Source organism: Onychostoma macrolepis, chromosome 24, assembly GCF_012432095.1.
Source record: "Onychostoma macrolepis isolate SWU-2019 chromosome 24, ASM1243209v1, whole genome shotgun sequence".
Taxonomy (NCBI): Eukaryota; Metazoa; Chordata; class Actinopteri; order Cypriniformes; family Cyprinidae; genus Onychostoma; species Onychostoma macrolepis.
The window spans coordinates 27,350,534-27,378,220 of NC_081178.1; the positions used below are offsets into that span (position 1 = coordinate 27,350,534).

Here is a 27,687-nt window from a genome sequence, read left to right on the forward strand (position 1 = left end):
TAGACTTTTATCTGAGGTAAAACCTTTCCTGTCTGTTAAGGATTTTGAGAAGGTTATCAGTGCTTTATCTTAGCTCAGCTGTGATTCCCTCTAAATAGGAATTAATAATGTTCTTCTTACTGGACAGCAAATGGTCCAGAATGCTGCAGCTAGACTTATGTGAGCCACCTGTAAGCATGACCAGATTACAGCTGTTCGTTCTTCCCTTCAGTGGCTACCAGTTCATTTTAGAATTGAGTATAAAATAACACTTTTTGGTTTAGAGTCTTCTTACCTCACGGGCCTGTTATCCATGCAGACTCCTCAGAGATCCTCAGATCAATCGATCGATATATACTAGAACTGAACTGAAAGCGAGAGGAGACTGTTTATCATTTTCAATTATTTTCACTTTAGCTTTCAATTAAAGGGTCAATATGTATGAATTTTCATGTTTAATTGCTTTTTTTTGCCTTAAAAAACGAGACCTTCTCTGACTTCCTAGGTTGTTTATGAAAACGTGCAGACTGATTTTTATGTGAAGGACCATTTTTAGGACATTTTTGTCAGGAAAATCGAAAGTTTGTGACGTTTATGTGCGCTCCTGTGTCTCTTCTGTTCTGACACATGAGACGAATTATTGTTATGCAAGTACAGTCTGCGTTGTACAGCACTGCTGTTTTAATTGGTGCATTATAAATTAAATTTGTTTAGATCTGAGGTTTCAGAATTTGCTGTTATCACAATTCATATAGTTCAGTATAAATTCAATTCATGCTGTGAACAAGATGGCGGCGCGCATGGACGCAGCGGCTTCTCTCTCTCCCGACAGAACGGTGTTTTCGTCGCAATGTTTTTGTACATCTTCGTCTAGTCTACCTGTCTTTAAGCGCGCATACAGTCGTGAGCTTCTGCTCGATGTTGGCAGAACCACATTTTTAGAGTTACACTTCGCGCACGCCGAAGAGCTGCGGGACCTCTGTCTGCTCCGGAGGCCTACACCATCACCGACCCCCACTACTGCATCTCGCCCACAGCGGAGGCGCCACAAGTGGCGTGAGAGGAAGCAAAAGAGGGGTAAGCGCGGAGGTATCCGAGCTAGGCTAGCGGCTAACCCACACAAGCCAGCTATCCCCACCATCGTACAGGCCAACGTATGCTCTTTGGACAATAAACTGGACTACATCCGACTGCTTCGCTTTGCTCAGAGAACTGTAAGAGACTGTTGTGTTTTTGTGTTTATGGAAACATGGCTTAACAATAGCGTACCGGACTGCGCCATTCAGCTCGACCAGCTAACATGCTGGGGATTGGCTGGGGATTTCAACCATGCAGACTTAAGGAGTGTGTTTCCAAAAATTCACCAACACATAGACTTTCCTACAAGGGGAAAAAATACCCTGGACTTTGTTTACACCACCCAGAGAGGAGCTTACAAGGCCCTTCCCCTCCCCCACCTCGGAGCCTCAGACCACATCACTGTCATGCTAATGCCTGCATACAGACCGCTCGTTAAAGCCATCAAACCAGTACACAAACAGATAAAAGTGTTGCCTGAAGGGTCGTCAGAGGCACTTCAAGACTGTTTTGACACCACTGACTGGGATATGTTTAAGCAGGCTGCCACAAACAACAATACTACAGACCTTCAAGAGTACTCGGAGACTGTCACTGCCTACATCACCAAGTGCATTGATGATGTAACGGTCACAAAGACTATCACTGTCCGGGCCAACCAGAAGCCGTGGCTGACAGGGGAGGTCTACAGACTTCTGAAGGCTTGGAACGCTGCCTTTAGAGCTGGAGACGAGGAGGGCCTGAAGACAGCTAGGGCCAACCTATCCCGCGGCATCAGAGAGGCCAAGAGACAGTACTCCAGGAGGATAGCGCATCGTTTCAGCGACAGCAGGGACACTCTGAGCCTGTGGCAGGGGATTCAGACCATTACGGACTACAAGCCCCCACCACGGACCTGTGACAACACCACCCCGCTGCTGAACGAGCTGAATGCCTTCTTTGCTCGCTTTGAGGCACAAAACAGCACCACTGCACAGAGGACCCCACCTCCTCCCGGCGACCAGGTGATGATGCTGTCTCCGGACAGCGTGAGGAGATCCCTCAGCAGGATCAATGCACGCAAAGCTCTGGGTCCTGACAACATTCCTGGGCGTGTACTGAGAGACCGTGCAGTGGAACTCACTGACGTCTTCACAGACATTTTCAACATCTCACTGAGTCAGGCTGTTGTCCCCATATGCTTCAAAGCTACCACCATCATTCCAGTCCCGAAGAAGTCATCTCCATCCTGCTTCAATGACTACCGTCCAGTAGCACTCACTCCCATTCTCATGAAGTGCTTTGAACGGCTAGTCATGCAACATATCAAGTCTGTCCTCCCCCCCTCCCTGGACCCATTCCAGTTTGCATATTGGCCCAACCGCTCGACCGATGATGCCATCGCCACTGCCCTCCACCCAGCCCTCACACATCTGGACAAAAAAGACACGTATGTCAGATTGCTGTTCATAGACTTCAGTTCAGCATTCAACACTATCATCCCAAATCAGCTCATTCATAAATTGGTCCAGCTGGGGCTCAACACGTCGCTGTGCAACTGGCTGTTGGACTTTCTGACCGGGAGACCTCAGGCAGTACGGGTCGGCAGTAACACATCCAGCACCATCACACTGAACACAGGGGCCCCCCAAGGATGTGTGCTGAGCCCTCTCCTCTTCACTCTGCTGACCCACGACTGCACACCGTCGCACAACTCCAACCTTTTCATTAAGTTTGCGGATGACAAGTTCCTGGGTGTACACATCACAGAGGACCTCTCCTGGACCAACAACACTGCAGCACTGGCCAAGAAAGCACAACAGCGTCTCTACTTCCTCCGTAAACTCAGAAGAGCCAGAGTCCCCGCCCCCATCATGTGCACCTTCTACAGAGGCACCATCGAGAGCATCCTGACTAGCTGCATCACTATGTGGTATGGCGCCTGCAACGTGTCCTGCCGCAAGTCCCTTCAACGGATAGTGAGAGCAGCTGAAAAGATCGTTGGTGTCTCTCTCCCCTCCCTCCAGGACATCTACAGCACCCGTCTCACCCGCAAAGCCCTCTGCATTGCAGGTGATCCCACCCACCCGACACACAGCTTCTTCAGTCTGCTGCCATCAGGGAGGAGACGGCGGAGTCTCCAGGCCAGGACCAACAGACTGAAAGACAGCTTCATCCATCAGACTGTCAGGAAGCTGAACTCCCTCCCGTCCTTGCCCCCCATCCCCTCTCTTACCCCACGCACCACTGAACTCTAACCCCCCACCACCACCACCGCCCACATGCACACACACACACACACACACACACACACACACACACACACTGTAACCAGCACCATTCACTTTGTACAACATTGGACTGACCTCATTCAACTACCTCTTCTGTCAGTCTGAATAAAAAGAATGCTCTTTGTCACTTTAAATAAAATAGTCTCAATAAGCTCTTTGCACTATACCATTAATATTCTGCACTGTTTGTTTGTTTGTCTATCTCACTGGTTTGTACTCTATCTACCATGTGCCTTATGCCACTTTATCCATTTTATATTATTTTTATTCTACATGTCCTTATTTGTATATTTGTAATAATTGCATTTTGTGTACGTGTGTATATATATATATATATATATATATATTTGATTTGTACTTATCTGTATTTTTGCGTTCTCTGTATGTATGTATGGTACATGTGGCAGAATTGACAATAAAACAGACTTTGACTTTGATTGATGTTCCAGTTTTATTTGAGTTCAGACTCACCTGCTGAGTGTAAAACCTGTACAGAATTACTCAGTTTAAACAAGGAATTTCTACATTACTGGTGTAATATTCAGAAGTGTAATATTTAATATTAATGTTACTTCATTTTTTCAGTAGTGTGACAGCAGTTTTCGAAACAGTGTAGCTTTTCCAGTATCAAGCTACTACTAAAAATCCTTGGGGGAAATTATGGGCTTCGAGGCCCTCCGTGGGCTAGACATGGGGACCACGACCCTCTCTGGGCTCAACTCAGGAGCAGGAGCCCTTCTTGGGCTAAACTCAGGAACAGTAGCTCTCCGTGGGCTAAACTCAGGAAAAGGAGCCCTCTGTGGGCTAGATTTGGGGACTGGAGCCCTCGCTGGGCTGGATTCAGGGACTGCAGCTCTTACTTGATGCTGGTCTGGGGCAAAGAGCAATCTCGACTCTGGTCAGGAGCTAGAGCCATCTCTCAACTCAGGGGCTAGAGGCATCTCTCGACTTGGGTCAAGGGCTAGAGCCATCTCTTGACTCAGGTCAGGGGCTAGAGCTGATCCTGAAGCGCACTCTGGGGCTGGAGCCAACACTGGAGTGAAATCTGGGGCTGGAGCTGACGCTGGAGCGAGCTCTGGAGCTGGAGCTGACGCTGGAGCGAACTCTGGGGCTGGAGTCCACAGTCTCTTCCTCCGCAATCTCCTCTTTTGGGCTGAGGAGGGGGAGATGACTGTCGGTCTTGACAGCGGAGAGGCCAGTAGGATTGAGTGAGCCTCGGCCGCCAGGCTTGACTTGAGTGAAAAAAACTAAAATAAAAAACTGTTTAATTATAGTAGTATTTGTAACAGTATAGAAAGACTACAAAGTAACTGAAGTTTATCACAGCCTGTCTGCTTTGGTGGCACATCTGGTAAAGCGAGTGCTTGTGTGTGGCAGTGACCCGGGTTCGCATCCAGTCCGCAGTGTTTCTTTCAGCCATTCCGCAGTGTTTCTTTCAGCCAGTCCGCAGTGTTTCTTTCAGCCAGTGTTCAAATGTCTGTGCCCAATGTTGAGTTGACTGATATGCTGGGGGTGTTAGTAAAAGGCAATTTCTTAAGCTGTGCCATTATTTATAAAGGTTAATTTACTGCATTAGAAGCACACAATAATTGTGCCATTAGGACACTTCAAGTTTACTTGGAATGCCATTGCAATGCATTTTAAAGTCACTAAAAGTGAGGGATAGTATGATCTCAGTTTGTTATTAGTCTAATATTAATGTATGTTCAACACTCTTACAGTGTAATTGAATTGCAATTGTAATGTCACCAAAATACATTTGAAGTTTATGCTGAATGAATTCTGCATTTCAAAAATTAAATAAAAGAGTGGATATTTAAAGTGTACTTAAGTATATTTACACAGCTTTAGTTGAACTTTAGCACTGCTTTTGCACAACTAAAATGCATTTAGTACAAAGTATACCAATTTATAGTGTGCCACAAATATATTTAGTTATACTAAAGTACATACGAATAAATTGTACTTAAAGTTGCAGTCCGTAAGTTTTGCCTCTTTGTTGCCATCTATGTTTGAAAACCTGGAATTGCAAGCTGCTTGCGAAATTATCTCGCTTGCATGGGTTGTAAATTGTCACAGCTCTAGCGCGGATGAAGGTGTTTGTTTGAGGTGTATGTGTGGCAGTCAGTCACCGCACTGGTGTGGATGTTTACTGTACTTCGCAATCACAGATTCTAGCCTATGTCTTGGAATATATGGCCCAAATAAGAATTTTTACCCTATATTGGCATATGAACAAGTAAGTAACAAGTCTGCCACGTTTGTTCTGACCAGCTGAGGAAAAAAGCATTACCATAAATCACGCTACCAATGGTGATTTAATCTAAAGATCAGTTAGCTCATATCACATCAAACCGTGCAAAGTATTATTATTGTTATACTTTATTCTCAAATTATTAATGTTAACAACATCAGCATTGCGTGACTATGAGTACAGTGTGTTTTAGCGTGTAGATTTCAATTTCTGTACAGTCAAATATCTAATTGTCATGCCATTCGAATTTCATATTAAGAAATTATTTACACCCAAAAAGCAAATTATTCTCCCTTGGAACTGGTTTTCTTTAAAATACAAATCTTGTGTAATCCCAGGATATCTGTAATCAGAAGCAAATTTAAAACTGAAATATAATTTAATTTCATTCACATGTGTTTCATAAACACATAATCATTTCTGGATTACAATCCGCCATCAAAATGATACATTTAATTATTCCAGCTGCTGTGATAAAAGGCTATAAACGATCCGTCTCCTGCTGGATCCTCACATACGATAGCATACTAGCCAGGATAACTTCTTTATGTTTACAGACATGACGTAATGACACAGTGCCATGCTCGAATTTCCTGCGAAAACCTACCCGTACCACTCAAATTAGAAAACATTATTATAAGCTTACCGTTGTGAATCGGGCTAAAGTAAGGCGATAGTTTTGAACACTGGCTGGTTATGTACTTGCTCAAATATTGATTTCGGATCATTTTTAACCCAAAAAAGTTACGGACTGCAGCTTCAAGTATACTATTTTTCACTAGGGTTAGCCAGCTTACATTTGATTTAGTTACTGCTATCATAAAAACACACTTATATGTAGGATTAAAATTCTACATGTCACATTTAATGTCCAACAACAAATATTTTAGCAGAATATACATTTTACTCAGAATTATTGCGCTATTATTCTATTGCGCTCCGTCTGTTTAGTGTCGCGTGATGATTGGCTAGATCTAAATGCAATGTATGACATAGCATTAAGTCTTCCCAGTAGAACTTACGCTAAAGCTCCCATTTCCTGGATAATCTTCTGTCCTTTGTGGTCTTTCAAACTACATTGGGCACAGAGCCCAATGTAGACAGAGCATTTGCTCCCAGTTTTCTCAATACTCTACTGACAGACTCTCAGCCAATCGATCTGAAAATAAATGCTGCACACATACACAACAATAACAGCAATATTCAAACTGAGAAATATAAAACTGTGTGCATAATTACTTAAAATAATATGGAAAACACAGGGTTGCTTTGGTGTTTTTGCCCACTACACCACCCACCTCACCAAAGACCACATACAGACGGAAGAACAAGAACACACATGACAGTGTGTTCCAGGTACAAACTCTAACAATCTTCAAATACTAACCACTCTCTTTTTGTGGGCCGGATCCTTTAATTTGTTGCACAAATCTTCCAGTTCCCTTGGTGTATTACAGGGCTTTTCAAAGAATCTCTCCTTCTTCGAGTGGTTCAGAACACATGTTAGTCCTTAGAAGGCCTTCAGTGTTTTGGAGTCTCCCATCGACTTTATTCAGACGAAGGAGTACAGCCGCTCAAACTTTGATGACTGGATATCATACACTCCATTAATCATAGACAACACATAAAATTACTCTGTTAAAGGAACAGTTAGAAGACCAGTTTCAGATGAGCGAAGGTCACGTGTTGGAATATAAGGAATTAAAAGCTCAGACAAATATTGAGGTGCCAACCCATGTAAAGCCTTGTAAGTAAGCATCAAAATTTTAAAATCAACCCTAAAACTAACAGGAAGCCAATGCAAAGACTCCAAGACTGGTGTAATATGATCTCTCATCCTAGTTCTAGTAAGGATTCTAGCAGCCGAGTTTTGCACTACCTGCAATTTGTTTAGGGTAGCTTTTGACGCCCCAGCCAACAAGGCATTACAATAATCAATCCGGGTAAACACAAAAGTGTTAATCAACCTCTCAGCAACAGGAAAGGACAGCATTGGACGTAATCTGGCAATATTTCTAAGATGAAAAAAAGATGTTTTAACAGTGCTTTGAACATGTAGCTCAAAAGTTAAATTGGAGTCGAAAATAACCCCCAAATTCTTTAGTTTTGTTTTAAACTCCATAATTGAACCATCAACGGACAAAGTAATCGACCCAGCTTTACGTAATTGGTGAGGTGAACCAATGAGCATAACCTCAGTTTTTTCATGGATTTTGTGACATCCATTCTTTTATCCTAGAAATACATGTGGAAAGAAAATCAACAGGCACAAGATCATTAGGTTTAGTATGTATATAAATCTGCGTATCATCTGCATAAAGGTGAAATTTTAGACCAAGAGATCTCAAAAGCTGACCAAGTGTAAAAATATAGATAAAAAGCAAGGGGCCCAAAATTGATCCCTGAGGGACTCCAGATTGCACAACACCAATTTTAGACCTAAATCCACCCATGGAAACAAATTGCTTACGATCAGAGAGGTAGGACTTAAACCAATTAAGTGCAATATCAGAGACCCCAAAAACAGTTTCTAGACGAGTAATTAAAACCGAATGATCTACAGTGTCAAAAGCGGCACTGAGATCAAGCAGGATCAAGATTGATAGATAACCAGAATCAGAAGCAATTAACAAATCATTAGTAACCTTGACCAGTGCTTGTTATGGATGGACTTGGACACAAATGTGATGGGTGAGTATAAGGTGGTTTATTTAAACAGGTTCAGCACACAGGTGAATCGTGAGGTCTTGAGAGGTGAGTAGATATCTTGTGAATAGAAATGCTAATGAGGATGACAGGGTGGTGATAACTCTTCTTCTTCCAGGAATACAGGTAGACGAGACAGGTTGAATCCAGGGAGTGACACACACACACTTCGTGCTGGGACTTCTGCAGAGAGAGAGAGGGCGACACAAGGAGGAGGAACACAGGAGGTAAGTCATACAAGGTAAGCGGTCTTAGAATATTGGAAGGATATAGTCTTCTTCGTTTCAGGATGTTGGGTTGTCTGAGTCCACGTAGCAATGACCAGATCGGACAATGAAGTGTGTGTGTGGTGAGCTTTTGTAATGGGTGTTGATGAGGGAGTGATCAGGTGCAGGTGTGTGTGATTAGAACTCCGGGGATGTGGAACGTTGTGATTGGTGGAGTGAAGGGCCTGACTAGTCTGTGACAGTACCCCCCTCTCCACGGCCCGCTCCTGAGGGCCGACCTCGGCGTCATGGTGGTCTGCCCCTGCCTCGGGGTGCTGGGCGATCCGGGTTGGCGGTGTGGAACTCCTCGAGTAGAGTTGGGTCTAAGATGTCGTCTCTGGCTACCCAAGAGCGTTCCTCAGGGCCGTAGCCCTCCCAGTCCACGAGGTATTCCAATCTACCACCACGACGCCGGGATTCCAGGATCTCTTTAACTTGATACACCGCACCTTTGTCTAGGATTTGTGGGAGAGGGGTTTCTTCATCCGAGTCAGGCCCTGTGGTGAGAGGTGGAGAGAAGGGTTTTAGTAGTGAGACATGGAACGTGGGGTGAATTCTGTAGTGTTGTGGTAATTCGAGTTTGTATGTGACGGGATTGACACGTTCCAGTATGGTGAAGGGGCCAACGTATCTGGGACTAAGTTTCTTACAGGGCAGGCGCAGACGGATGTCCCTGGTTGACAGCCAGACCTTTTCCCCTGGTTGGTAGTTCGGATTCTCTGATCTGCGGGCGTCGGCTGTCACTCTTTGTCTGCGCACTGCCTGTTGGAGTTGATGGTGTGCTGCGTCCCAGACTCTCTCGCTCTCCCGGAACCAGTGATCGATGGAAGGGACGTTGGATGGTTCACCTGACCAGGGAAACAGGGGAGGCTGGAAACCGAGTATGCACTGGAATGGGGTAAGTCCAGTGGATTGTTGTCGTAATGAGTTTTGGGCGTATACTCGGCCCAGCCTATGAACTGGTTCCAGGAGTTCTGGCGGCTGTGGCAGAAGGTTCTCAGGAATCGCCCTATCTCCTGGATTTTGCGCTCGGTCTGCCCATTGGACTGTGGATGATAACCGGATGAGAGACTGATGGTCACACCTAGGAGGGAGAAGAAGGCTTTCCAGACTCGGGAGATGAATTGGGGACCTCTATCGGACACTATGTCTTCGGGGATGCCAAAATATCGAAATACATGATTGAATAGGAGTTCAGCTGTTTGGAGAGCTGTTGGGAGACCGGTGAGGGGAATGAGATGGCAGGACTTGGAGAATCGGTCTACGATGACTAGAATGCATGTATTTCCGTTGGATGGTGGTAAGTCGGTGATGAAGTCAACTCCTAGGTGTGACCACGGACGTTGAGGTATGGGTAATGGATGTAGTTTGCCTGCTGGGAGATGACGGGAGCTCTTGGAGATGGCACAGTCCGGGCAGCCTCGCACAAACCTTCTGACGTCCTGGGCCATGTTGGGCCACCAGAAGCGGTCTCGTAGCAGCGAGAGAGTTGCGTCGGCCCCTGGGTGGCCAGTACCAAGTGATGCGTGGGTGGAGTGGATTAATGGAGTCCGTTGGGTCCTAGGTACATATTGGTGGTTAGGTGGACAGCCCGGCGGATTGGCGGGAGGTGTGGAGGAGGCGACTGGTGGAGAGGTCCACTGTATAGGACTGGTGATGATAGTTGTTGGGAGGATATTTTCGGGTTCCTGGTCATCATCTTCGGGAGTATGGATTCTGGATAGGGCATCAGCCTTAATATTCTTGGTTCCGGGTCGGTAGGAGATCGTGAATTGGAAACGAGTGAAGAATAATGCCCATCGGGCCTGTCTGGGATTGAGTCGTTTGGCTTCTCGGATGTGTTGCAGGTTTTTGTGGTCAGTAAGAACAAGGAAGGGGTGCTTTGCCCCCTCCAACCAGTGCCTCCACTCCTCAAGGGCTAACTTAACTGCTAATAACTCCCGATTCCCGATATCATAATTCCGTTCCGCTGGGCTTAGTTTTTTGGAGAAATAGGCGCATGGATGGAGTCTGGGAGGCTTCCCCTGCTGCTGGGAGTGGACGGCTCCTACGCCAGTGGTGGATGCGTCTACTTCTACAATGAACGGTTTCGGGGTCTGGGTGAGTAAGGAGTGGTGCGTTGGTGAATGCTTGCTTGAGATCTTCAAAAGCCTTTTGGGCTTTCGGGTTCCAGGTGAGAATCTTTGTTTTTCCTTTCAACAGTTCGGTGAGTGGGCTGGTGGTGGTGCTATAGTTGGGAATGAATCGACGATAGAAGTTTGAAAATCCTAGGAATCTTTGAAGTTCTTTAATGTTGTTGGGAACTGGCCAGGATGTGACTGCTTCCACCTTCCCCTTGTCCATGCGGACGCCACGATGGTCTATGATATACCCGAGAAAGTGTACTGAGGGTTGGTGGAAGGTGCATTTTTCGGCTTTGAGATAGAGGTGAAACTGACAGAGTTTGTGGAGGACCTCCGCAACGTGGTGGCGATGGTCGGCCAGGCTCCAGGAGTAGATGAGGATGTCGTCTATGTATACGATGACGAAGCGGTTTAGGAACTCCCGGAGCACCTCGTGCATAAACCCCTGGAAGACTGAGGGAGCGTTGACAAGCCCATACGGCATTACCCGATATTCGTAGTGACCAGTAGGGGTGATGAAGGCAGTCTTCCACTCATCTCCCTTACGTATGCGGATGAGGTTGTAGGCGCTGCGGAGGTCCAGTTTTGTGAAGATGGTGGCGCCGCGCAGTTGTTCAAGGGCTGCTGGAACAAGGGGAAGGGGATACCGGAATTTGACTGATTTCGTTAAGTTTACGGTAATCAATGCAGGGGCGTAGGCCGCCGTCCTTCTTAGCCACAAAGAAAAAGCTGGAAGCAGCAGGGGAGGTAGATGGCACAATGTATCCTTGGTGTAAAGCCTCCTCAATATACTCCTCCATGGCCTTTTGCTCCGGTGGTGAAAGTGGATAGATTTTCCCTTGTGGTACTGGCTCACCCGGAAGGAGATCGATCGCACAGTCCCATGGCCGATGTGGGGGTAGCTGGGCAGCCCTCTTCGGACAGAAGACGTCACTAAAGTGGGAGTAGCATGAAGGGATGTCGACTGATAGGTTTTCTTGAGGACTTTCTATGGATGTGGTGCCAATAGTTATTTGAGGTCTCTCTTGTTGCCGTGGTTGAGGTAAGTTGGGAAAACAGCGAGGGAAGCATTTCTCACCCCACTTTAGGACCTCTCCTGTCCTCCAAGACAGATGTGGATCGTGCTGCACCAGCCACGGTCGACCCAAAATGATGTCCACTGTTGAACCCTCCAGAACCAGCAATTGAAGGTCTTCCCGGTGTAGTTGCCCAATCTGTAGTTGAACTGGCTCGGTGCATAGATGGATGGTCCTTTTGGTGAGTGATTGGCCCGTTATGGATTGTGCCTCGTAACTTTTCGGGGTGTCAAAAGTGGGGATGCGGAGCTGTTGGATGAGTTTCCCGAGATGAAGTTCCCAGCGGAACCAGAGTCGAGGAGGACGGTGACTGTAAATACATCAGAGCAGGCAGTAAGCAAAGCACGAGTGGAGAGGGGCTTAAGCCTTAATATTCTTGGTTCCGGGTCGGTAGGAGATCGTGAATTGGAAACGAGTGAAGAATAATGCCCATCGGGCCTGTCTGGGATTGAGTCGTTTGGCTTCTCGGATGTGTTGCAGGTTTTTGTGGTCAGTAAGAACAAGGAAGGGGTGCTTTGCCCCCTCCAACCAGTGCCTCCACTCCTCAAGGGCTAACTTAACTGCTAATAACTCCCGATTCCCGATATCATAATTCCGTTCCGCTGGGCTTAGTTTTTTGGAGAAATAGGCGCATGGATGGAGTCTGGGAGGCTTCCCCTGCTGCTGGGAGTGGACGGCTCCTACGCCAGTGGTGGATGCGTCTACTTCTACAATGAACGGTTTTTCGGGGTCTGGGTGAGTAAGGAGTGGTGCGTTGGTGAATGCTTGCTTGAGATCTTCAAAAGCCTTTTGGGCTTTCGGGTTCCAGGTGAGAATCTTTGTTTTTCCTTTCAACAGTTCGGTGAGTGGGCTGGTGGTGGTGCTATAGTTGGGAATGAATCGACGATAGAAGTTTGAAAATCCTAGGAATCTTTGAAGTTCTTTAATGTTGTTGGGAACTGGCCAGGATGTGACTGCTTCCACCTTCCCCTTGTCCATGCGGACGCCACGATGGTCTATGATATACCCGAGAAAGTGTACTGAGGGTTGGTGGAAGGTGCATTTTCGGCTTTGAGATAGAGGTGAAACTGACAGAGTTTGTGGAGGACCTCCGCATAGCGTGGTGGCGATGGTCGGCCAGGCTCCAGGAGTAGATGAGGATGTCGTCTATGTATACGATGACGAAGCGGTTTAGGAACTCCCGGAGCACCTCGTGCATAAACCCCTGGAAGACTGAGGGAGCGTTGACAAGCCCATACGGCATTACCCGATATTCGTAGTGACCAGTAGGGGTGATGAAGGCAGTCTTCCACTCATCTCCCTTACGTATGCGGATGAGGTTGTAGGCGCTGCGGAGGTCCAGTTTTGTGAAGATGGTGGCGCCGCAGTTGTTCAAGGGCTGCTGGAACAAGGGAAGGATACCGGAATTTGACTGATTTCGTTAAGTTTACGGTAATCAATGCAGGCGTGAGCCGCCGTCCTTCTTAGCCACAAAGAAAAGCTGGAAGCAGCAGGGGAGGTAGATGGCACAATGTATCCTTGGTGTAAAGCCTCCTCAATATACTCCTCCATGGCCTTTTGCTCCGGTGGTGAAAGTGGATAGATTTTCCCTTGTGGTACTGGCTCACCCGGAAGGAGATCGATCGCACAGTCCCATGGCCGATGTGGGGTAGCTGGGCAGCCCTCTTCGGACAGAAGACGTCACTAAAGTGGGAGTAGCATGAAGGGATGTCGACTGATAGGTTTTCTTGAGGACTTTCTATGGATGTGGTGCCAATAGTTATTTGAGGTCTCTCTTGTTGCCGTGGTTGAGGTAAGTTGGGAAAACAGCGAGGGAAGCATTTCTCACCCCACTTTAGGACCTCTCCTGTCCTCCAAGACAGATGTGGATCGTGCTGCACCAGCCACGGTCGACCCAAAATGATGTCCACTGTTGAACCCTCCAGAACCAGCAATTGAAGGTCTTCCCGGTGTAGTTGCCCAATCTGTAGTTGAACTGGCTCGGTGCATAGATGGATGGTCCTTTTGGTGAGTGATTGGCCCGTTATGGATTGTGCCTCGTAACTTTTCGGGGTGTCAAAAGTGGGGATGCGGAGCTGTTGGATGAGTTTCCCCGAGATGAAGTTCCCCGCGGAACCAGAGTCAAGGAGGACGGTGACTGTAAATACATCAGAGCAGGCAGTAAGCAAAGCACGAGTGGAGAGGGGCTTAAGCTTGGGAAGAGGAGTGAGGACAGAACTCACCAAGACCCGTTGTGGTCGTAAGGGACACTCCAACACTCGGTGTCCATCGTCTCCGCAATAGAGGCACAATCTTTGAGAAATACGTCGTTGTCGTTCTGTTAGTGGTAAACGGGTAGCATTAGTTTGCATGGGTTCTGGAGGGTCATCCTTCTCTGGTCGGCAAGGGGGAGGAGTAGCGATGGCAGGATCCGGAGAAAAGGACTGGATGCGATTAGAACAACGGATAGCGAGTTGAATAAACTTTTCCAGACCGTAGTTATCGCCGTAGGCACTGAGGTGGAGGCGGAGGCGAGGGTTGAGTCCTTGTCGGAATGCTGTGATGAGTGAAGGTTCGTTCCAACCGCTGGCGGCTGCCAGGGTTCGAAATTGTAAGGCGTATTGGTGGATGGTGCTCGTACCTTGACGGAGTTGATACAGTTGTTCACCAACAGTGGAATCTCCAGGCGATACGCTAAACACTTCTTTGAAGTGATGGATGAAATTGTTGAAGCTGTGGGTAGCGGGTCCAGCCTGGTTCAAAAATTTCAAAAAAAAAAGTGTACAAAAATTTGAAAAAACAGTACCGGAATAAGAAACATTAACAGAAGAGGGCGACAATAAAATAGAAGCACAAATACCCTTGCGTACATTATCAATCTTGGTAGCAAAAAAGTCAAGAAACTTATTACAAAGATGAGCTGAAGCAGTAACATGTAAAGAACTATTACACTTCAGCAATCTGTTAATACAGTTAAACAGTTGTCTCGGGTTTCTTTGGTTGTCATCAATCATCTTAGAAAAATAATCTGATCTAACAGAAACCATTCTAACCTTATACTCTTGTAAACAATCTTTCCAAGCTTCATAATTAACAGTCAAACCAGAAAGACGCCACTTCCGCTCCATTTTACGACAAGATGTTTTCATCATACGCAAATCATCATTATACCAAGGAGCAGGACGTACAAAAGAAACAGAACGTGACTTTTGAGGAGCAAAAGTATCCAGGCCAGACAGGAGAACAGAATTTAACATGGAAACCTTTGTCTATAATGGATCAGACAAAGAAAAACTACTTAATGAGGAATCAATAAAAACAGAAAAATCAGAAAGCTCAATTGATCTCCATTTCCGATATGTCATAATACGAGACGAGGAAATATTAACACCAGGTAAATACAGATCAAAAAAGATTGCCAGATGATCAGACAATCCCAAATCAACAGTAGACAACTGAGACACAAGAGAACCACTTGAAATCACCAGGTCTAAAATATGTCCTTTGTTATGTGTAAAACAGTCAACTAACTGATTCAAGTCAAAGCACTCCAGTAAAGACAAAAAGTATTTTGTTAATGCAGAATCTTTTTTGTCCATGTGGATGTTAAAATCCCCCTGAATAAGAGTTCTCTCAAATTTGAGGCACAAATAGGACAACAGCTCTGCAAATTCAGGCAAAATGTCTTTGTATGCCTTAGGAGGCCGGTAGACTGTAACTATAGCAGTAGGAGAAGACTCAGAAGTAGTCAGAATGAGGCATTCAAATGAATTAAACAAAGGAGCAGCTACGGGACTTAAACTGTATTGTTGATTATACAACACAATGATACCCCCACCTCTACCAGAGGATCGCGGGAGATCAAATAACCCGTAGTCAGCAGGAGTAAGTTCGTTAAAAAGCAGACCATCCGACTGCTTGTGCCATGTTTCAACCAGACATAGAATGTCCAGTTTTTTTTCCACAATAATGTCAGATAAAGTCTCAGCTTTGTTGTTAACAGAACGAGCATTAAAAAACGCCGATTTCAACAGGCGCGGGGACTTGTTATAGTTAATCCCAGCAGGTCTGTACAGCAGCCTTTGAGGTTTACGAAAAAATGTAGGATAGGACACAACATCAGATGACAGATGAGCAAAACTGCGCCTTGAAGAGCGATGGATGTAGCGTTTACGCCGAAGAATTCCAACATCTCCGCAGATTGTGTAAATGTAATTTGTCAAATAATAGTTCCGCTTTAGTTTGAACAGCTGACAAATAGTGTACCTTAAGGCCATGCAGGAGGAATCCACACTAACAGCAGCCTCGCAGCAGTGTAAATCCAAAGCAGGGCAATAGGAAAGTTGGTTCCAATAACAAATACTCAAAAATAGGAGCAATAATCCAACACGTGAATTGTAGTTCCACATCTCCGTAAAGCAAGACGACACAACGGTCTTCTAAGCTCCAAAACCATTTATCACACAAAAGCATCAGCAGTAGTAGTGAATAATAAAACAAACAAAACGGGAGAAAGAAGCGGCAGCCAAACGTGCCAGCGTACCCCTTCAACCCTTTTTCACTTCGCACTTCCAGAATGACCAGTGTTGGGGAAGCTACCCTGAAACTGTAGCTTTTTAAGCTTCAAGCTGCGTGTAAGTTAAAGTAGTTAAGCTACAGTCAAGCTACCCTGCTGAAAAAGTAGCTAGCTACACTACAAGTTACTACCAAAAAGCTAGCTATATTGAAAGTATATTACATGTAACTGAATAAGCATTTCTGAGGAATGTTTTAAGTAAAACATTTGATATTTGAAACAACAATACTATACAATTATGATGTCAAAGACATTAATAAAACAAAATAAACAATATTCAAATATCTCAAACTTTCAAAAATCAAAGTGCAAAATTGCAACAAATTTAGCATTGCAATAACGTTAGTTGTAGTAATGTTGAAATAATATTAAGTAACTTAAATTAAGCACACAGAAGCATTTTCTCAAAAATACTGTTTGAAAATGGTTGCATTACGGTAGTAAATTATGTTGAATTCTTAACCGCTCACATATGGCTCTGACAGGGAAAGCACTAACAGGTGTGATTTGGGGAAATGTTACTAACTGTTGTGAATCATCAGACAGGTCGGGATCCATTTGCAGCTTTCTTTATTGGAATAGTCAGACGGAACAGGGTAATTGACCAGCAATGGGAACAGAGTAGGCAAGGCAGAGACGTAATCGGGAGAACAGGCAGAATAATCAAGGCAGGCGGCTTACAATCAGAGTCCAGAGAAACAGTCCAAATCAGGGCAACCAGAGAGGGATCACAGAGTCGAGAATCAAGGCAGAGATAACAACAGTAAAGCAAACACGGGTAGAAACACTCAGAAGTGACAGCCGGGGCAAATCAAGACTTCGCAATGAGTGCATGGAAGTGTGCTGCTTAAGTATGGGTGTTTGAATGAGGTGCAGGTGTGGCAAGGTGATTAGGCCCAGGTATGAGGGATGATGGGAAACTGAGTCCGAATGGAAGTTAATATTCAGGGGATGGTTCCCTCTGGTGGCGGAGAGGGAGTGGTGCGGGAGCTTGATTGTGACAGAGCCCTCCCCCTGCGAGAGGCTCCTGACGCGAGGAGGCAGACGACGCCGGGGTCTTCCGCGAGGTCGAGGGGCCGGTTTCTCCGGGTGCAACCGATGGAACTCCTCTGTGAGAGTGGGGTCTAGGATGTCGCCTGAGTTAACCCATGATCGCTCCTCCGGACCAAACCCCTCCCAGTCGACTAGATACTGTAGTGTACCGCCCCGGCGTCTGGAGTCTAGCAGTTCATGCACTCGATACGCCTCCTCGCCGTCGACCAGAATGGGCGGGGTAGTCTGCGGCTCATCTCCCTCCTCCGGTACCCCTCTCGGACCACCAGCGGGTTTCAGCAGAGATACATGAAAAGTGGGAGAAATGCGGTAGTTAGAAGGCAGTTCTAACCGAAATGATACAGGGGTAATTTGTCTGGAAATCTTGAAGGGCCCTACATACCTGGGACTGAGTTTCTTGCATGGAAGTCGGAGGCGAAGATCCCGGGTCGAGAGCCAAACCCATTGCCCCGGCTAGTAGACGGGACCTGATCGTCGATGTCGGTTGGCCTGAAGTTCCTGGCGCCTAACAGCCCGTAGCAGATGGGTGTGAGCTCGGTCCCAGACCTCCTCACTGCGTTGAAGCCATTCAGTAACAGAAGGCAACTCGGTGGGTTCTCCTGACCAGGGGAACATTGGTGGTTGGAATCCGAGGATGCATTTGAAAGGGGTCATGCCTGTTGCTGGTTTGGTCAGGGAGTTTTGAGCGTATTCCGCCCACATCAAATATCGACTCCACTCTGTCTGTTGCTGTTGGCAGTAAGAGCGAAGGAAGCGAATGACCTCTTGGTTGAGACGCTCGGTTTGACCGTTAGATTGTGGATGGTAGCCTGAAGTGAGGCTGATATTGACATTTAGATTTTTAAAGAAACTTGACCATACCCTTGAGGTGAATTGAGGGCCTCGATCGGAGACGATGTCGTCGGGCAGACCATAATAGCGAAACACCTGGTTGCACAGTAATTCGGCTGTCTCAAGAGATGTAGGCAGTTTAGGCAATGGTATGAGGCGGCAGGCTTTGGAAAATCGATCCACAATGGTGAGAATGGTGGCATTACCGTGGGAGTTGGGTAGATCAAGCAACTAAATAAGTCAATAGCAACATGAGACCAGGGACGCCGAGGCGTGGGCAGTGGCTGCAACAGGCCGGCTGGAAGTTGTCTGAGTGATTTAGTGGTGTTGCAGATATCGCAATTGTGAATGTAATTGGCTGTATCAGTCAAAAGCGTGGCCCACCAGAAGCGGTTCCGCAGGAGTTGTTCCGTAGCCGAGATCCCAGGGTGGCCTGAACTGGGGTTTGTGTGAACTTGAGTGAGCAGTTGCTGACGGAAGGGTTCTGGGACGAATACACGGTCGACAGGGCATTCTGGAGGAGGTTGAATCTGTTGATTTGCATGGCTGATCTCGGTCATTATATCCCACTGAACGGGAGCTAGTAGAATTTTTTCAGGAATGATCTTCTCGAAGGGGCCTGAGAGATCTCCACCTTCAGCTTGACGGGAGAGTGCATCTGCTTTGGTATTCTTGGTACCAGGTCGATAGGTTACTGTGAAGTGGAAACGTGTGAAGAACAGCGCCCATCTGGCCTGCCTGGGGTTTAAACGTTTGGCTGAGCGCAGGTATTCAAGGTTTTTGTGATCGGTGAGAACGAGAAATGGGAGTGTAGTCCCCTCCAGCCAATGCCGCCACTCCTCCAATGCTAATTTCATGGCCAGTAGTTCGCGATTGCCCACATCATAATTCCGTTCGGCAGGAGAGAGTTTGCGTGAAAAGAAGGCACAAGGGTATAATTTAGAGGGCTCACCATGGCGTTGGGATAATACAGCTCCCACCCCCGTACTTGAAGCGTCGACCTCAACGGTGAATTGGCGTTCTGGGTCAGGGTGTCGAAGGATGGGAGCGGAGGTAAAGCGAGTCTTTAGATCTTTAAACGATTGGAGGGCCTCAGGTGTCCATACTAGGCGAGAGGTGTTGCGTTTGGTCATGGAAGTGTGCTGCTTAAGTATGGGTGTGTGAATGAGGTGCAGGTGTGGCAGGGTGATTAGGCCCAGGTATGAGGGATGATGGGAAACTGAGTCCGAATGGAAGTTAATATTCAGGGGATGGTTCCCTCTGGTGGCGGAGAGGGAGTGGTGCGGGAGCTTCGATTGTGACACTAACATACAGGCAGCCTATAACTGTACATAATATGTTACTGATATGATTAAAATCTTTAACTGCAATTTGTAATTTTTATCAGGAGGTATGTAAAGTCCATGTCTTTAATATGAAATAAGCTATGAGCCTTTTATGCATCCACTGCGGGGGGTTAGGCTTAGGGTTAACCCTAACCCTAACCCAAAACAAATCCTGTACACTTCTATAAAGGCCATTTTTTTTAGAGAGAAGTATTATTTTTTCTATTCATGCCCAAAATAGGACGGATTGTGCATTACTGAGCCCTAAACACATGTAATGTGTGTTTCATTCATACTGGCAGCCGGAGGGTGCCCTCGAGCAGAAACTCCAAATATAAGTCATGACGCTCCAGGAAATCCCTAATATGGGCAAAAACATCCAGCTGTCGCTGAATAAAGAGATGATAGAAACACTTGAACTGATCAATCATAAAGAATAAATCCACTACTGCGACAATATATGGTTTATATGGTATTTTCATTATAATAAAGTACATTTATAATCCATTGCTAATCGACATAGCATCAACGTTAGTGAAGTTAGCTAGATATGATTCAATATACCAGTAATCCCCTACTCTTACGGTTACATTGTTAATGGTAACGTATTGTATATGCTACTCTAGTGTAAATGCATCTGTTTACACAAATTAACATTTTCAGCATATCATCTGATCAAATGTATTGCACTCCAAACTTGAAGTATAGGTAATAAAGCTCAGTTAATCTGTTCAAATGTCAAAACCTCTTTCAATTCAGTTCAAATTAGCTTTTCCATTGGCATTTACATGAGCAATAAACAAAATAATGATTATGTAATACATAAACAAAATAAAATCAATCAATCAATATATACATATACAAAACTTTTTTTTGTTGTTGTTGTTTTTAATATACAAAAATAACCAGGAAATTATGGTTTGTACACACATTCAGACATATAAGAGTTTTTCTGACTTTAGCCTCTTTTTCTCTCTCTCATATAAACACTGTATGCTGCACTTTAATGTCTTTTTAAATGGCTACATTAAGGGCCTTTTCAATCACACATTCAACTTTTCTTTAAACATCACATTTATTGATGTTTTTTTCTCTGTGATTGGATGCAGATATGAAGTCTTCCTCTGCTCCAGAAAATATATAATCAGAAATGTAAGAATCAATTGCGACTTTGATGGAAAGCTGATTGGTCTGTGAGCGCTGAAGCTTGTCTTATCCTCAGCGAAGCTGTCTGAAGCTATTTTCACATTTGCATTTGTAAGGCCCCATCTCCAGACGCGTCAGAACTACTGTCAAATTACGATTCACATGGTAGACCGTTCCAGGCTGACTGATGCTCCCAAAGCTGCTAACCTGCCTTACCATCACTTACCTTCCATTGATAATAGCACACAACAAATAAGAGCTTTCACTCAGACCCTTCAGGAGACTCAAATGACTAATGGACCATTCACTGACCGACACAAAAATGGCTGATTTTCAGCTCCCAAAATTTAGAGTGTATATCTTTGTATCTGGAAATTACAATGAGTATTTTGGCTATTACAATGAGCAATGGAATGAAACTCTGATCATCTCTGGACTTTAAGATCAGATCAGTGAAATCATTCGGCAGTCTAGAAGCAGGATTTCATCTTTGTGGTGGTTTTGAAATGTTTAAATTACCTTGTTTTCTCAGCTAGTCCACATCTCAGGACAGGTTTCTTGTTATATAGGGTTAGATGCATTTCTAAGAATAAATAATTACTCTTCCTGCTGATGCTTCTATAAATAATGTAATCCAATGTTTATGGACCCAAATAATGCACATATTTTAGAAGAAACAGAAAACATCATGGACCTTTTTTTTTTTTTTTTTAAGCGGCACCAGTGGCATCCTTATTCATTTAGCATCTAGTTAGTTTTTGCTTATCTCTTTCATCCTCATGCACTTTGTTCTGCCAGCCACCCATGACAATAGGTGGTTTAGTTTCTGTTTAGTGAATGGGGGACCTGACTTAAAATCCTGTCCTACTTTAATAAACCAAGAAGAATTGCAACTGGGGAGTTTTATACTCAATTTATACAAAAAAGCAGTTTGATAACTAATTTTATGTTAAATGGAGTCATATGCGTGTAACATTTTAAATGTGCTAACTTTGCTACTATTTTTTACGGTGCCCGTGAGGTGACATGGTCGGTTCACTTAGTTTTGTTGTGGCCACGACATCATAACTCATAGGAACTTGATAATATGTTATGGACATGAGATATTAATTTGTGGGAACGTCATATTAACTCGTGGGTATGCGATATTATGTTGTGGCCACAAGATCATTTTGTCGGAGTAACTACAACCTTATGACCATAGCAACCCGGGATTATCAGAGATGGATTCATTAATATTTTATTTAGAATTAAGAAATTATTATATTAATTATTATAGAAATTACATTATTAAATTATTACCATGGCTACTGGACTGTATTACGTGTCATGGTCAGCATTCAAATGAAGTTTATCATGAAATGTTACATAAAGTGTATAAAATAAAATAGGCCAACAAGAAAACATTTTTATCCATCCCACAATCTTGTAAATCCATTAACTGATCGTCTTTTTCCCGTAATATTTGTATATTATTATTATTATTATTATTATTAGCATATTACTATTGGTTATATTTTGATATTCGTTTATATTGTTTTTTTCCCTTCATTTCGATCTCTTTACTTAACGTTCTGAATTGTAAATAACAGCCTACTGTAAATGCTCGACATGCCAATAAAGCTTTGATTATGCTGACTGGAATTTTTGCTGGAATGCAATTTAAATTTAACATAGGCTGTATTTAATTTTATTTCTGCTAAGTAATAGACCATAATTACAAATACTATATAGTGTTTCAGTGAGGAATTAATCATTTGCGTAATTTCATTTGTAAATGAAAACACAACACGCTCAATTATCATCACACACGGGCATAAATACAATCATAAAGTCAAAACTTTATTGGCATAATTGTCAAGCGTTCACAGTATTTACAAAATATATGGTAGGCTAGCAAATATACACAAAACATTAACTAGGTAAAGCAATACAAAAATTGAAAGGGGAAATAAGTATATATCAGTGGGGATTTCTTTAAGACTGCAAGGGAAGCTCAGCTTCCCCTATAATGTCAAAAAATTAATGGTTAAATATGGTCATTGGATAAATGCTGCGATTATGTCCCGCCCACGGACGCTCAGTGTCTCTGGGGGTGAATGGAGGAGTGGGCTGGCCTGGACTCCGGGCTTCTGCGTGACGATTGGAGGGTCTGCATCTCCTTTTGATTGACAGCGATTTTGTACTATAAAAAGTCGCTGACACTGAAGCTATTCGAGCTCAGTCCCATCGCGGCTTTGCACTTGGTTCTTATCAATCATTATATATATTTTTTATTCATTTATAATGTTATGTTTTAATAGACATGCTACTAACTCGGAAATTTCAAGATATGCGAGCAAAAAATGCTCCTGACACTTAGGCAATACGACACGAGAGTGCTGTTTTTGTTTCGTTTGTGTTCGAATCCAAATCCACGCTGATTTGGGCGAATCACTGATTCACTGAGTCATTCATAAAAACAGTCATTTGATTTGCTCCTGAAGGATTCAGCCGTTTTGAAAGAATCATTTGAATGACTCAGTGATTCAGTCACAAACTTCTGCCACCTGCTGGCCGTTTTTAAGTTTCCCGTGTAAAAGTAGGCATATTACATTATTTTCCAACATATTTCTATATTCAGAATGTAGTATTTAAAACATTAATCTCATAACATTATGCAATTATAAATACAGTCTAAATGAATAAATGCCACATCTAAATGTGCTGAGATGAATTTTGTTTAGATCATTTCATGGATAACAATAGCCAGTCATTCATTCACATTAAGTAAGTATTCAGAGAATAATATTGTCTGTTTTCACTTACATCTATTTAGTTATTAAATTTTGATTCATTTTGTAGAATTGAATTATAAATGAAGTTGGTATAGTATCGTAAGACATTTTTATGGCATCGTGACAACCCTATTATACACCACATTCCTTGTTTCAGTTTAACCTAATTCCCACATTTCCTCCGTCGAGTTTAATATCTTTTTTTAGATTGTTTGTTCATTCATTCATTCATACAGTAGGCTAGGCTAGCGTCACTAGAAAAGACGCCATGTTGGTACGACAGGTTCAAAGAGCATTTTCTTGAAAAGGAACGTAGGGCAGAATTTAAGTATAAATAAATGGATAATTTTTATGATGTAGGCCGAAAATGAGCTTCCCCTCTTTGAAAGACCAGCAGCCGCCACTGGTATATATATATAATATAATACATAATATAACTATAATAATAATAATAATAATAATAGCCTATACAAATATTAAATTAAATGTTTAATGTTAATAAAAATGTTTTATGATAATATCTGATAATCCCAGGTTGCTATGGTCACGCAGGTTTTCTCGTGGCCACGAGAAATGGATGTCGTTCCCTCAACATAGCATCTCGAGGCCACGACGCAACTAAGTGAACCGACCATGTCACCTCGTGGGCACCGTAATTTTTCAACAATCCGAGGGCTTTGTTTTCTGGCAAATTAATGTCTTCATATTACATGGTGTGTAATTACTGTGTTTAAGATGCAATATAGAAATTATGAAATAAAACACCATTACAGATCACATTTTGTCTCTTGATTAGCAATGACAAATTGGATTGATCATTCACATTACCTTAAACATACAGATTGACTGGCTCAGGAAAAGAATATTCATCTTTCAACTGCACAAGAGCAGATATGGGAGATTCGTCAGTAAGGTCATTATATGGTCATCACAGATTAAATAAATGTGCGTTAGTGACATGATAGAGAAACAAGTGAGTGCTGCAGGGCTGAATGCATTTACAGAATCTCTGTGTGGCATTGTGTATTATAGGAAAAGGCAATGGACTATAACAAGCTTCATCAGCAGTAAGAGAAGCACGCAGCTCTTTATCATCTGTGCAGCTGTGTGTTAGTGTGATGTGTGATCATGATCTGACGTCTCTGTGCTGGACAGCAGATACCAGCTGATTGTCGTCCTGAGAGGCCTTCATGTGCTGGATCATGTTAATCTGACACCAGAGAGGATTCTACCATTTCTCTTCAGGAGCAGATGCCAACCATTGACAATAGACACTCTGTAGCTATTTATTTAAGGTATTTAATAAAGGTATTTAAGGTTAAGACCCCTGATTTAGATTATCAGATGGTCAGAAGAGAGATCCATCAACTGATGAGACAGAACAGTGGGTCTCCAGGACTGAAGCCGCTCATGTATTGACTGCTCTTGTTGTGTGTTTTTGTATTTTTACTTTGTAGTTGCCTTCATTCTCCTGTTTCCCCTCATTATTACCTAGACACTCATTTTTTAATAACTTGTGTCTTGTTACCCTTTTCATATAGCTGCTTTAAGGAAACTTCCAAAGTTATCAAATAAATATATAAATAAAAAATAAAAATAAAAATAAAAAAGTGAAATGCTGCAATACACTGGGCAGAAGTCAAGAGGCTGGTTTGTAATGGATGGCGATGGAGGAGATGCTTCTGTCGTACAGCTCTCACAGCAACTGAATCATCAAAGATTCCTTTTGCCTTGTGTTTTTACGGTGTTCTGAATTATGCTTTCAACATAACCAAGTGCAGACACAATGTAGACCTTAAATGTGCAATATAGACCTTTTCAGTCTTGCATTGATGTATTGCATCATACAGACAAAGATGCAGTAAGCGTGTCACTTTGCAGCTTGGTTTCAAAAAGGATGTTTGGACTAACAAGCAAGTTTTAAATTCTGAAATGGGTTTTATAGTATTTTACTGTAATTTTTGGGACTGATTGTACCCATTTAGTCAAAATGTTAGAGCATATAACAGCTGAAGTGTGAGTTTTGGTTGTCTGTAATTCTGTATATGCTGTATGTCTTTCACAGCTGCATTCAGATGTGGATAAAGGTGATGGAAACGTCAGGTACGTGTTGACTGGAGACGGATCCTCCTCTATCTTCACTATAGATGAGAAAACGGGGGACATCCATGCCACCAAACGCCTGGACCGAGAGGAACAGGGTTATTACACTCTGCGTGCTCAAGCTGTCGACAGTGAAACCAACGCTCCAGTGGAGGATGAGTCTGAATTTATTGTGAAGGTCCAGGACATCAATGACAATGAACCTAAGTTTCTGGACGGGCCGTACACCGCAGGAGTGCCTGAGATGTCTCCTCTTGGTATGTTCATTTAATTTATCTTTGCTCATTTTCAAAAGCTTGTGGTTACTTTCTCAGAATGCCATTTCTAAAAACACATCTGAAAAAAGCCAAGCACTACCGTTCAAAAGTTTGTTTTTAATGTTTTGAAAGAATCTCTTCTGCTCACCAAGGCTGCATTTATTTGATAAAAAAATACAATTAAAACAGTGAAAAGTTATTAAAATTTTAAGTTTTCTATGTGAATGTGTTAAACTGTAATTGATTGCTGTGATCAAAGCTGAATTTCCAGCATCATTACTCCAGTCTTCAGTGTCACATGATCCTTCAGAAATCATTCTAATATATAAGTACTTGAGTAAATGTAACTAATTACTGTACTTAACTATCTTTTCGGGTACTTTGTAGCTTTACTGAGTATCAAAGACATTAGCAACTTTTACTCTCTACTTCACTACATTTTTAATGAGTATCTGTACTCTTTACTCCACTACATTTGAAATGAGTGCTGCAGTTACACATTACATTTTGCATGGACCTAGCTTTTCTGCAGCAGTTTATTTATGCTGCAAAATATGTGATATCACCAACTACAGGGCACTGAAAGTACTACATCTTGTGCATTTTGCCCTTACCCAAACTTGTCAAAAAGGCTACTTTACGTGAATGTGAGTTCCTTAGCCAGTAGTTGACCATAGCAACACATGGGCATAAATACAATCATAAAGTCAAAACTTTATTGGCATAAATGTCAAGTGTTCACAGTATTTACAAAATATATGGTAGGCTAGCAAATATACACAAAACGTTAACTAGGTAAAGCGATACAAAAATTGAAAGGAAATAAGCATATATAACAAATATAAAATTATATATATATATATATATATATATATATATATATATATATATATATATATATATATATATATATATATATAGTTAATGTAGTAATAATAATAACAATAATAGCCTATACAAATATTCAATTAAATGTTTAATGTTAATAAAAATGTTTTATGATAACATCTGATAATCCCAGGTTGCTATGGTCATGCAGGTTTCTTTACGCATTGAACTCGTGGCCACAATAAAAATATGTCGTTCCCTCAACATAAGAAGTCGTGGCCACGAGAAATGGATGTTGTTCCCTCAACATAGCATGATAAGGATGTCATTACCTCGACAAAATGATCTCGTGGCCACAACATACTGTATTATCACGTTCCCACGAGTTATGATGTCGTGGCCACGACGCAACTAAGTGAACCAACCATGTCACCTCGCGGGCAGCTTCTCCACAACGTTACAGTTTTTGACTGGCATGTCTCTTTGACTTGTGCATCTTTGAGCCTATATTTAGTATAAGTAAAATACTTAAGTACTGTTAAAATCAGATACTTTTAATACTTTTACTCAAGTTGTTTTGGAATTGGTGACTTGTAACTTGTAATGGAGTAATTTTCACTGTAAGGTATCTGTACTTTTACTCAAGCATGGTTTTCAGGTACTCTTTACACCTCTGCTGACATTTCTGATTATCAATGTTGAAAACTGCAATACATTTTATTTTTCAGAATTCACAGATAAATAATTAGTTGTAATGTGATCATTTCAAAGTAAAATTCTCCTATGTATTCTGTCATTTGGTAATGATGAATAAATGGATGCATTTTCTGCCAGGTGGTTTACTTAATCTTCACAACCTGGCAACCATTCATATGTGCTGATGAGCGGAAAAGACCTGCAAACTCACAGAATGAGATCATTACAACACAATGTAAATTTAAAAAAGGATCAAATCTTTTGACTGTTTTCTCAGTATATTAAAGCAGAATTATGTGCTGTCACTCCCAAGATGCATTATGAGCCACTGAATGTCAGGGTCATATCTGTATCAGTCTGTCTTA

General features: G+C 43.1%; 1 protein-coding gene across 2 annotated transcripts in view; it reads left to right on the plus strand.

The window, feature by feature from the left end:
• LOC131533640 (cadherin-7) overlaps positions 1 to 27,687 on the plus strand; it is a 156,035-nt gene that overhangs the window by 23,044 nt on the left and 105,304 nt on the right. Inside the window, exon 2 of one of the 2 annotated variants that reach the window (XM_058765999.1) lies at positions 25,504 to 25,798. In XM_058765999.1, the coding sequence (XP_058621982.1) occupies positions 25,504 to 25,798 (295 nt within the window). Of the gene's footprint in view, positions 1 to 25,503; positions 25,799 to 27,687 lie in introns of those variants that run through there. The other variant, XM_058766002.1, reaches the window with a different exon arrangement.